The 12,433-nt window shown below is 37.9% G+C and overlaps 1 protein-coding gene across 1 annotated transcript in view; it reads right to left on the reverse strand.

Moving 5' to 3' along the window:
- The window catches only part of Skap2 (src kinase associated phosphoprotein 2), a 171,378-nt gene that overhangs the window by 17,899 nt on the left and 141,046 nt on the right, over positions 1-12,433 (reverse strand). The window contains exon 10 of the mRNA XM_005377444.2: positions 4,228-4,305. Within this exon, the coding sequence (XP_005377501.1) occupies positions 4,228-4,305 (78 nt within the window). The remainder of the gene's footprint in view (positions 1-4,227; positions 4,306-12,433) is intronic.

Genomic DNA, 12,433 nt, shown 5'->3' on the forward strand with positions numbered 1-12,433 from the left:
CCATCACTGGAATGTCATCTTTGAATTCTGAAGGGATGATGGTGGAAACACTTGCTGGATCAGGGCTGTCATCTTCATTTTGTTGTATAGCTTTCAAACAGCAAGCTTCTTGGCAATTCCAACACAACTGATCACATTAGTACCAGTAGGGTGCTCGTCTTATTACAGCTTCTGACTTACATAACCTAACAAAATCCCCCTATTAATTTTTTTTCTCGCTTTCTAAGAATTCAGAGAGGGGACAGTGGGAAGAGGAGAGGAGGAGGGAGGGAGACTGAGACAGACGCCTTACTGACGTCTCTGCACTAGCACGCGAGCGCTAGCGGGGAGCGATACAAGCCTGGGAACCCAACCAAGGACTAACAAAGCTTGTGGCCACCCCTCCTTACATTTTCCCCCCTAAAGCATAAATTAAATAAATTCTATTAATGGACACTAGAGGGCACTCTGGTTGGTCAGATCCTGCAAGGGTTGTGTGTTGTTTTTTTTTAGGGAAAAAAAAATCACTTTATAATAAAGTGACTGATTTCTTTTAAAAACCACTTATTTAAACAAATAAAGATTTGGAAGCTGAAACATTCTAGTCAGATTAAATCAACTGCTAAATGGGTCAAATGTTGCGCCCCACGCAGTCCGTCAGTGTCAGTTTAAAAGTCAAGGAATTAGAGCAAAGAGAGGATGACGTCATTCACATGCAAGGCCCTCCCCCACACTAACCAGTCAGGAGGTAAAAGGATCTAAATAGCTGGTTTCCCCAGTCAAGGCTTCTGTCTGTTCCCCATACTTCTCAGCCTTAGGCTTGTCCCCAACAGATGGAAGAAACAAAACCTGGGCTAAAAAGCGAGAGCAGAGCGTTTTGGCTTGGTAGTGGTGTCCCAATGGGCTTCCCAGCTGTCCAGGTTGCTCTCCCTGTTTCAGATTCTCTCATGATCGTTTTTCATTTAAAAGATTTTCAAGAGGGGGCAGGGATGAAAGAAAAAGAAAAAGAAAAGTATATGGTGATTTCTAACACATCATCCTTATCTCTTTGGGGTCTCTCTTCCCCTCGATGCACTTGGTGAAACACCCATTAACACTAATGGAAGTTACAGGAGCAGGCGAGGGGAAGAGAGACCCCCACCGCGTACAAGATGCATCTCTCCCTAGATGTGCATCATGAGCATTTCATTAAACCTCACTGCTGTAAAGAGGCAACAGAGCCAGCACTTTGGCAATCCTGGGAAAAAGATGCATTTTCAACGGTGCTTTCTATAATCTTGATGATGATGTTACCCAAAGACCAACCTCATTTCTGTATCCCATATGTGAGCTCTGTTAAAGAGTAATTTGTTTATGTCACACAGCTATATGTACATACAATTTGCTATTCTATCTTTTCCAGAGTGTGATACTACTTATGAACTAGAAATATCACAGCTAGGGCAAAAACCTGGTACTGTGTGCTTATTAGTCTTGGTCTCCTCAGGAAAGTAATGTTTAAATTTTTGATATGAAATGTGGACATAGGAATGATCTTGTTCATAGGAGGCATTAAGTTCCTCTAGGGTACTCCTTTAAAACTTTACGTGTGTTTAACTGTACACACGAAAGAATTAAATAGGCATAGATATAGCCTCAAAAGCATAGGTTCACAAAGGTTAACATTGTTCGCCTATGACTGAAAAATAATCCATGTGAGATATGTATTTGTTACAGGATGGAACATAATGTGATAGAGATATATTTTGAAGTAAAAGTTAATTCTGTTTAGTTGTCTGAACTACATGGATTAATTTTTCTATTTGATCTACACTGTGATCTGTATTTTCAAATTTACCAAAAGAAAATCACTTTATTATGTTTCTTGTCCTGAGAGGCATGAATGATTAAAACAAGAAAGTACAAAAGAAACAATAAATTAGCCAGCTTATGAGGGATTTAAAAAATATACTTGCTCCTGCTTTTAAACCCATACAAAAACAGATAACTGGGCAAATAAAACAAAATTATTACAAAAGTAGAAACTGAACACGTAAACATGGGAAATACTTTTACAGAACAGGCAAGATATTTTTAAAATGACAATGAAACATGATAATAAATGGAGAATCTCTCCCTGGATGTTGTAGGTTTGAAAACTATTTTCAGAAAGGTAAGCATATCTTACAGTGTTAAAAAAAATCAAATAAAAAATAATGAAGAAAACTGAAGCAAAGAATCAAATGAGATCATGTGTGTACGAGTGTGCAGGCACATGTATGTCCACATGTATGCTCTAGATATATAAGCTTGAACATGCAGTAACTTGTAAAAAACACCAGACAGATTTTGTTTTGGCTTACGTATTTGACATTAGAACAGTCTATGATTTTTTTAGTAAAATCAGTCAATGTGAAAAATATATAACATTCTTGAGTAAGGTTAGAAGTTCATGTCATGTGATGCTCAGCAAGACAGTAATACGGCTGTCAACTCACTGCCCTGCACAGCAAACAAGCTTCTAGCCTTTGACAGCCTAGGGACGAGCAAAGGTCACTGCTGTGCAAAAGCATTAAAACTGTTGCTTGAAAAGATTTCATGTCACTAAAGGTAAGAATTATTGCAGTGCTTTATAGCAACGGCATGAAAAGCTAGATCTACTTATTGCATTCCTTTGAAGAAAACTCATTTTTTTCTACCCTCAAAGGCAAAAATTTGGGAGATAGTTGCTTTTAAAGTTTTTTTTGTTTCTTTTTTTACAAAAAAAAAATGTACTTTTGAAAAACACAACTGCTTTAAGACAAAATACTTGTATCTGTGGAAAGGATATCTATCTGTATGTCTACCTCTTCTACCTGCACAAAAAATTTTTTAAAAAGAAAAATGTTTTGAGCAGCAGGTTCATGACACAACCCAAAACATAGAATGTATACCTAAGTTACTACTGAACACAGTCTTCAAGGTTTCACTAAGCTCTGTGTTTTACAGGACAGGGGTGCTGACATCTAATGACTTAGTCCTCGCTTCCTCTCTGAAAACAGCAAAACCGAAACCTTTCACAGCAACCTGCTCCTGCCTTCCTGTCCAGGCCCTGAATCAGGCCTCTGTTTCCTTTCCACTGTCGCTGTAGGAAAGCCTCTGGAACGCTACTTCCTGAACACACACTTCTTGTCCACCCTGCCTCTGACAGCTTGAAAGAGTGATGTATGGACATATCAGAGAGGGGAAGGTGACCCCAGCTCCAGCTCTCTGCAGGACCCAGGGATGATAGGGCAGACCTTGCCCCAGCTGACATGTGGCTACGAAGAGGTGTAAAATCCTGATAAGAAGGTAGTCCTTCTCTTCTTTCGGTGTAAAATAATTGCTGGTTTATCAAAACTAACCTCATGCTCACACTACAGATATGGTTATCTCTTGCTATTTGGAAATAACAACAAACAAGAGAAGTTGTCTGTAGCATGTGATTTTGTACATAGCGCGTGCAGTTATTTTTCCAGTCTCAGTCACAATTAGTACTTGGGGCCATGTGCCAAGTGGAAATGGAGAAAAGGGAAGAGCATCCTTCCTAGTCTTTTAGGCCACCAGTGTCCTTTTCCAGTTTTTAAGCTGCTGTCACTGGACTCTGGCATTTCCTACCCAATTCATTTGCTTTCTGTGTTAATCATATGCAATGAAGATATGCATGGCCAACATTTAAACAGGCTGCAGATCAATTAGCGGTCTTAAGTTTATCTGATTTTTATCAAAGAAGACAGAGCTGTGGGTCGATTGTCAGAGCCTGTGTCAAGTTGACCTTTTCAGAGATGTCTACATTGCCTGTCCCCTGGGCAACTTGTTGTCCCCTGTTAGTCTCTGAATGGCAGAAGTCTGTTCTGCTCAAGCACAAAGTATACACAGATGTCTATATTACATTCTTATAGGTTTGACAGCAACTGCATGTTGTATCTATAAACTGTCCTTTAGCAGTGACACTTCCTCAATGATGATAAGCTAATTTATGCAACTAAATCTCCTTTGTGCAGAAATGAAAGCTAATTGAGTCATTACAAAGTAATTCAGGAAGGAATACCTTGTATAAATTGGCTTACTTTATAAATCCTTCTCAAGTGGTTTTCATGCATCCTAAATGGGACTAAGCAGCTTATCAGCCATAACACATCGAGACCAAACAAGCCAACTTCTGGGAGCTGTGCAAACATCTTTAGAACAGCAAGAATGTTTCTAAAACAGAACCAAAACAAGCTTTGCCAGGAAGCTACATATCATTACCTGAGGGGTGGTGCACACTGTCTGGACTCAATTTCCTTTGTTCTTCCATTTTCACGGAAACATTGCCCTCTTCTTCTTCTGTAAACAAACAGTCAGTGGCACATTAAAGAGGTTCCTCAGGAATAAAACCCAGTAATCATCCTATCTTAAGAACACAACTGTAAGCTTATAACACATAAATATTACTTTTAAATGAATGAAGCTATGCAAGATTCATATTCCTTTGTCAATAATCTAACACTGAACAAATAAACCACTAGCAATTTCCAAATAACAATCTTACCAAGGTTTATCTAGTCGGTAGATAAAGTGTAAGATATGTGCTAATGCATTACACATTTGTTTTAAATACTTACAGAAACTCATCTGGAACAATATTAAATCCAGTAGATCCCTGTAAAATAACACCTAACACTGCATTATATTGTGTGGCAGGAATATTACAGATAAAATCATGCTTCCTAAAACACTGACATAGCAAGGAGAAAATAAGCACATAAAATACAGTTAACTGTAAGTCATCCATTGAGTATTACTTCATGTCTTTTCTCAATTTTCACAGGATACTAGAAGGATCCTCACCCCTAAGCTAATTCCTTCCCACATTATATTAAGGACCTACCAAGTATTACATACTGTGGGAGAAAAGACTTTGCAGATAATTTTAAAATCCTCATTCTTTGGACAAATACATGGAACTCAAAAGGTGAAGTAACTTCCAACGTATGTTATTCAAACTGAAGCTTATGATTATAAGGTTCCTGTCCTTGATCCTAACCACGGTCAGTGCTTTGCCTGTATCTTTTCACTCTCCCATCACATTCCCTCCCCAGGTTAGCATGAAAAAGTATGATAAAATTAAATAAGAAGGGTTTAAAATAGAATCAAACTATTTTTCTTTTCTATTAATCCCAGTACCACAAAAACTTGTTTCAATTAAAGATTGTATTTATTAACTTTCTTACCTAAGGATTGATATGTAACTTAGAGATGTTGTACATGTGAATAAATGGCATGCCAAAGAAAAACTAAGTTCAAAAAGAATCATAATTTCAAGAAAAATCAAAAAATTCAAAGGAAAACATGCAAGAGAATACAAATGTAGTCACTTAACTCTTCTACCAATCAGCTGATTTTCACTGAGTGTTGACTGCCTGCAGGAGAGATCTGCAGAGGAGGCAAAGGCAACAGGGAGCTTCTGCCCTCAGGAAGCTGACAGCTGGAGGAGACAAAGGACAAGATGAAAGAAAATGGGCTAATGGGGCCTAGCCTGGCAGTGGGGCACAAAGCACTGAAGGCGTGCAGGGGGCAACCTCCTGACTAGGGACGCCAAGAAGGCCTGTGGGTGGAGAGAATTTAAACAAGCAGAGACGGGAAGAAGGTTATTTCTAGAAAGAGGGAAAGCCATGAACTTAAAATGCAAGGCTCATCTGTTGTGAGTAAATTACAAGGGAAGAGCAGGATGGGAGAGGATGAGAGTGGTTTGGGCCGGTTGTTAAGGCTCCATGAATGCCCTGTGAAGGACTCCAGGTTGATCTGCTGGCAGTCAGGAGCCCTGCGAGGCCTTGGAGCAGAGGATGGGCAGGACTGAAACTCTGGTCCAGGAATAATCACTTGATCCCATTGTCTCAGGCAGTCTGGAGGAGGGGCAGGAAAGTCTAGATGAAGGGGAAGGAAGTCCTGGACTGAAGGGGCAGAGGAAACGGGAAGGAGATGGCTGTGGAGGTGAAAGAACTACAAGGATTGATAAGCTTTGTGCCTGTCTGCCTGAATAGACACGGAGGAGGGGGAAAAGAGAGCAATCAGAGGCTTAAGTTTAGTGAACTGAAAAATGGGTGTATTGTTGCTAAAAAAAAGTTGTAAAATGATAACAAAGATAATCTCCACTGCGTGAGCAGTGGTGGCAGAACCACAAGGAGTTGTGTTTTCCATAGGATAGATTTAGTGTGCTGGTTGGCCCCCCAGAGGAAATGACCAAGGGCAACTGTAAAGTACGGTAGAGAAGTATGTACTGTAGATAGAGATTTCAGAGTTTCTTGGAAATTCTAAATGGTGATTAATCAAAATCATCATTTAAATCAACCTTGAGAGTTACTGTACTACATAACAAATATAGCTGTTTTGAGTTTTTGTAATTCATTTCAAACAAAAGAATAAAAGCTCCAATATAAGGAACAGCTGGAAATATCTGGGGCCTTATACATACTGTCGAACCTACTTTTGGCAATTTAATATGGATTTTTTTTCTTTAATAACAGTTATCTCACTTATGCCAAACCTCAAGGACTAGCTACCATAAATGGATTCTTTATAGGGTCTTTTTATATAAGCTTTTAAAATAGGAGGATATTATAGTTAGGCCAAATCACTCATTTTACAGATAATTAATTTTTGAAAAGGTGAAAGAAAAAGCTTTCCTTACTTTTCACATCCTCTCTTTCCCTAACACCTACTGCCTTTCACAATCTGGTCACAAATCAAGTCCTAAAGAGTAAATTAAAATAAAAAAAAAAAACTTAAGGGCATGTGACCTCAGTCAAATGATGTAACCACTTCAATAGATTAAACACTGTTTTTGAAGAGACTAGCATTTAGCATCAGCACTAAATAACATGAAAATTAATTATAATAATTAAACGGAAAAACTTTAACAAACAATTCAGAAGAATTTATTCCTACAAATGTATTTTTATTTAGTAAACTTTAAGTACCTATAATGCATGGTAGGTATTGCAGTGGTGTGACAGAAATATCTTCTTAAATTATCAGAATAATGACATTAAAAATATTTATTTACCTATCAATATTTACTGTGATATATCCAAATTGAAGTTCACATGAGTTGCTATTTAATAAGCAGTATTTTAGAGCAGGAAATGCATATTTAAAACACTTCTTTTCCATTTAAAAACTAGCACTTATATTTTTAGGAAAAAGACATACATTTTATATATCATTTTCTCTTAATAATATTCAAACCACCCATTTTATCTTGGGGTACTAATACAAACAGCTTATGCATGTAAGATAGTATCAAATTTGTCTGCTTTTTAAACTGTAGGGGAAAAAATACTCAAGAGTAAACCTTGACTAGAACCTGGTATAAAGGAGATGTGCAATAAATACTGAATAAACAAAAGGATTAAAAAACCATAAAAATAAATCCTAACATACTCATTTAACAGAACAAACCTCTTCAGACCACGAAAAAAAAAAATGTAAGAACAGGTGACCAAAATTCTAGGCAATAATTACCTTCACAATAATATACACTTGCACATTGTCTTATTTATGTTTATTATTAAACATATTATTTTGGTATTGAGGCATGATGTCATTATATAACACTAATTAATACCTCAAATAGTCAATGTTTGTGGGTTAATATATTCCATTCAACATTTTAATAACAGTAAACAAAAACAGCTCAGCTATGCAGTAAAATCCATCAAACCACACAGATGGTTATAAGGTTTTCATTATGTGGTTTCCATAGCAATCATATTGCAAATCTGGAAGCTTCTTGCAAATAAGCAGCTTGTATTTACATGCTTCTCAGCTGCAGCACAAAACTCTTCAACATGTGAAGTTATTAGTCCAATCACACACTGTTAGAAGAATCATCAGGAGATTTTTGTGTATGTGATCAGACAACATGAAAATAATAGTAAAGCAAACTAAGTACAAAAGATAATTCAAACATAGTCACACATTTACCAGTATCAGAAACATTCTGTTAGTCATCAAAAAGCTCTGACAGAAAACCTGTTCAAATACATGAAACTTGCAGGGTCAGTGAAACCCTACAGAATCCCAAAACATAAACTGCATCCTATTTTTCTCTTTAATAGATATTTGGCCTTGTTTCTGGATTGAGCAAAGGAAGGAAGAACAGATATTCATATCTTTTAAAATCCTTCTAGGAAAATTCATTTCAGGAAATACTTACTGTGGGAAAACTCAAGATTTTTTTCTTTTAGATTAATCAGTTTAATTTTCAAATTGGTCTGTTTCCATAACAGATGGATTACTGCCTTACTAAGGGTTACAAATCTAATTATGTTGTTTTTAAAAAAATGGCTACTTGTGGCTTACCAATGTTCTTATTTTTAGGATAAATAACCAAAAAGAGTGATAAGCAAATAATCTGTTTGGCTGATATTGCTTCAGAAGTGATGTTAGTGTGTGTGATGTTCACATCAGAACTGGGAACTACCATCTCTTCAGGGAGGAGAGGAAGGCAACATAAGAAAAACTCTGACTCACATAATGATTGCCATTGCTCACAAAACACCTTCAGAAAACAGCTTTACTGAATTATAACATATTTTAAAAGACATAAAACACAGGATCAAAAATTGTTCTCTGAAATGAAGTTTAAGTTTAGAATACTACCTGCCTAGGCTTCACTGATTATGTGATTAGATATTTCTATATGATTAGAATAGCTAAAATTTATTGCTTAAATGTTTCCACTATCTGCACTTATATCCATTATATAATTAAATCCTCATAGCAATTCTATGAGTAATAATTGGTACTTGTATTCTCATCATTTTATGAATGCAAAAAATAAAATTTATTGAGCTTGAACAACTTCCCAGGTTCTCATATTCAGTTAGAATATGTGAGCTGGGATTTAAATTTCAGGTGTGTGCTACTGAGCTCTAGCTCTAACCTATAGGGTCTCTTCCTTAATTTTCATTAAAATCTTCGGGATACACTCAGTAGAGCCCTAGCCTGGCATGTACAAGGCACTGGCAAACAGAAGCAATGCAACAACAAAACCCTTCAGTTTATAAGTAGATTTTTAAAATAATTTTATTTAAATATTGGCTGTTTGTGGACTTGGAAACATTTTCACATAGGCAGGCAGGTTCTATATGACTAAGCATTATAACTTAAGCCATTTTCAGTGCTGATCTAGAACTACAAGTTGGGATGCGCAAAATAGTTTTCTCCTCTCTGTTCTCCCACCTTGCTTTCTCCACTGCCAGCATTTCATGGACTCAACTGTCTCTAACACCAGCACATAGTGCTGAATACTTTGTAACGATTTCTACTACAACTCAGAATTGAAAACAGACTCATTTCTAGGCCAGTTACCTCCTTTTCTTTCTCACTTAGTTTCACGAAGGAAAACATGTGCAAAGTGGAGATAGTCAAGGTGAGTCTACACACAAAGATCTGAAAGAAGCTCATCTACATGTAAGAGCAGTGGGCTATCCTGTACCTCTCCCCAAGGCTTCCCATTCCAGGGCATTCACTGCAAGTGGATGGCACAGATGGCATGAGGGGACAGAAGATACAAGGTTAGTTGCAGTGGTACAATGGAAAAGAAGGGAGCAAAGCTGAGAGGATTTACACAAATGACACCTCATCCCTTCTTCTCTCCCAAGACCTGTGGTGAGTTATGAAGGCTGAAGAAAGGGTTGGAAAAGTTGAGGAGTAGAGTCAAAGGGACTTTGGGAAGAGATTCAAAATTACGACAGTGAGTGAGAGTGAGGCTCTTAAAGTTTGCAAACCCAAGAGGAGACACCATGGCTGAAGAGAGGAAGAGCCTCATTCAGAGCTACTCAGAGAAATTCAGCTAAAACACAGGTAATTGGAAGAAAAGGGAGGGACATACACCCTGAAACTAAAATCAATCTGACATAAAAGACTACTAGATCAAGCAAAACATAGACAAAGAACTTAATAAAACAGGCAGCCAGCCCATCTGGCTGCTGGTGGGTCACCGGAGGGACGACTGCCTGCCATACTTGGAATCTTAAAAGAAGAAAAAAAAATATATACACTAAAATAATGTGGCTAAATCAAGGCATACAGGAGAGACTTAGGATATAAGGTCCCCCACCTCTTCTGCCTTCCTCCAAACAGAAGACACTATGGTCCAGCAGGAACTTCTGCTGGCACAAACTGCTCTCTCTCTCTCTCTCTCTCTCACTCTCTCTCTCTCTCTCTGATGATTGGCCAGTTTTCCTTTTTTCATTTTTTTCCCTTTTTTGTCTTTTATTTCTCTTCTTTTTTCTTTTCTTCCCTTTCCTTTTGTGCACCAGGGCACTAACTGGAACAAGATTAAAGACTACAGGGATGTGTAGTAAATGTTACAGCTAACCCTCCCTCCCCCCGTGTGACCTATGGTTAGAGAAGCCTGGGGAATTAAACAGCCTTGCACCTCAGGACTGTGCAGCCCTAGGCTGTTCCTATCCTGCCTGGGCAGGAGCAGAAAGGCACCCATAGCACCACCCCGCTCCATTTCACCCATAGGAAGTTAGAGACTACAGCAGAAGCAGGTCACTGTGGCAGCTGAACTTGTAAGGCAAGGAATGGGAAGTTAACACTCCACCTGGGGAGAGCAGTAAGAATTGGGACTGAGCAGCCTTAGACTGCAACAGCAAGAGCAGAGGACCAGACTATATCACAGCATCCCACCCCACCTGCAACAAATGACCTGAGAGGACAGAGACTTGCCAGTGGAAGAAGAACACAGAAGGCTGAGCAAGGACCAGGAGGAGCCAAAGGTGCATGGGACTAGGAACAGGCCTGTCTCTGTCTGAAAATAGCACAGCAATTGTGAGAGAGACGTGGTCAAGAGAAACAGGACAAGGAATGGGAGGCTGATAAGGGACATACAGAAAGTACTGGCTGAAGACTCTGGTCTCAGCCCCCACATCTGGAGGCCAAGATTAGCCTCAAATCGAGCACAAACTCTACTGCAGGCTTGGCAGTGTTATCCAGTAGTTTTGGACTCTCAGTGGACACCAGAGGAATTTTTTATTTTATTTTTCTTCTCCTTTTTTTTTTTTTTGGGTGGTTTTTTCCTGTTCCTTTTCCTTTTTAAAAAATTTTGTCTTTTACCTATATTTTTGTTCTAATCAATTCCTCTTTTTTCCCCTTTCCTTAATTTACTTCTCTAGATTCAATCATATTTTCATGAGTAAACAGTCTCTCTAATTTTTCTGGTCAACTTCAATAATCCCTTGCTTACTCCTTCATTTTCTATTCTGTCCTCTTTAGCTTCCCAAAGCTTGCATTATCATCCTTCATCCTCCAGCATGGCTTCTACTTTATTTCTTTTCAGTTATCTGTGTTCTATACACTATCATTCTTAAACTTCCCCACCACAGGGTAACACCACTCTATTGATGGGAAACACTGTACATACAAGCTCCCAACTTATGATTGGTTCTATTATATAACTATATATTTTGCTTCTATGATTCAAGGTACAAAATTAATAGTTACCAGCTTGTCAGTTTCTAAACTGTGCTTGATACTATTGTAGTGCTAATTATACTACTTTAGTTAGGATATCATATCTGTTTTAATCAGTTATGCTCACTTTTGTAACAATACTGCAAAGTCCTGGGGTAATAACCTCACCACACCCCAGCACCAAAAGACTGGGACTGAGCCAAACAGATACCAACATCTCCTCTAAATTAACTGGAAAGGTAGGCTTTTGGGACAGACAAAAACCAAGAACCTCCTACACACAGAAGACATCATGAAAAACAAACCTTGGCTACAGAGGCCTTGATACTAATGAGACCTACCTAATACAAAAACTTACAAGAGTCAACACAGAACACAAAATAAAAACTTTTGAAACAGAAAATGCTAAGATACAGAAGCAAAATGCAACCTCAGACCTCCAGCCCACCCAGAACAAGTCCACGAGACAATGAGATAAGAGGAAAATGGAAGACGTACACTTGACATTTCCAAAATGATAGCAAGCAAAGTAAAGAAACAAAACCATGAGGCTAAAGGGGAAATCAGATAAAAAATAATCTCTCAGGTAAAAGAAAGAAATGTCAACATTCATAAAGGAATTGCTTAGCAAATCTAGAGTAGAGTTAGATAAAAAATAGATGATGATAGAAGAAGAATGGAAACCATGAATGATCAATGTAGGAAAGAAATAGAATGCATGAAATGGATTTAAAAAGGTATCCAGGAAAGGAAAAATTACACTGAAAGCTGGCAAAACTGCTTGAATGAAACAGAAGACAGACTTTCAGACCCTGAAGAGAGGATCTCAGCTAGTGATCATGAAAGGAAAGGTCTCTTGAAAATAACTAAAGATAAGGAAATAAAAATTCAACAGCTGCAAGATGACACAAAGAAAAATAATACAAGAATATTTGGTGTCAATGAAAAAGCAGGAGTCAACACAGATGACAAAAAAACAAAAAAAAAA

This window comes from Chinchilla lanigera, unplaced genomic scaffold, assembly GCF_000276665.1.
Source record: "Chinchilla lanigera isolate Chin_1 unplaced genomic scaffold, ChiLan1.0 scaffold00009, whole genome shotgun sequence".
In the NCBI taxonomy this organism is placed as follows: domain Eukaryota; kingdom Metazoa; phylum Chordata; class Mammalia; order Rodentia; family Chinchillidae; genus Chinchilla; species Chinchilla lanigera.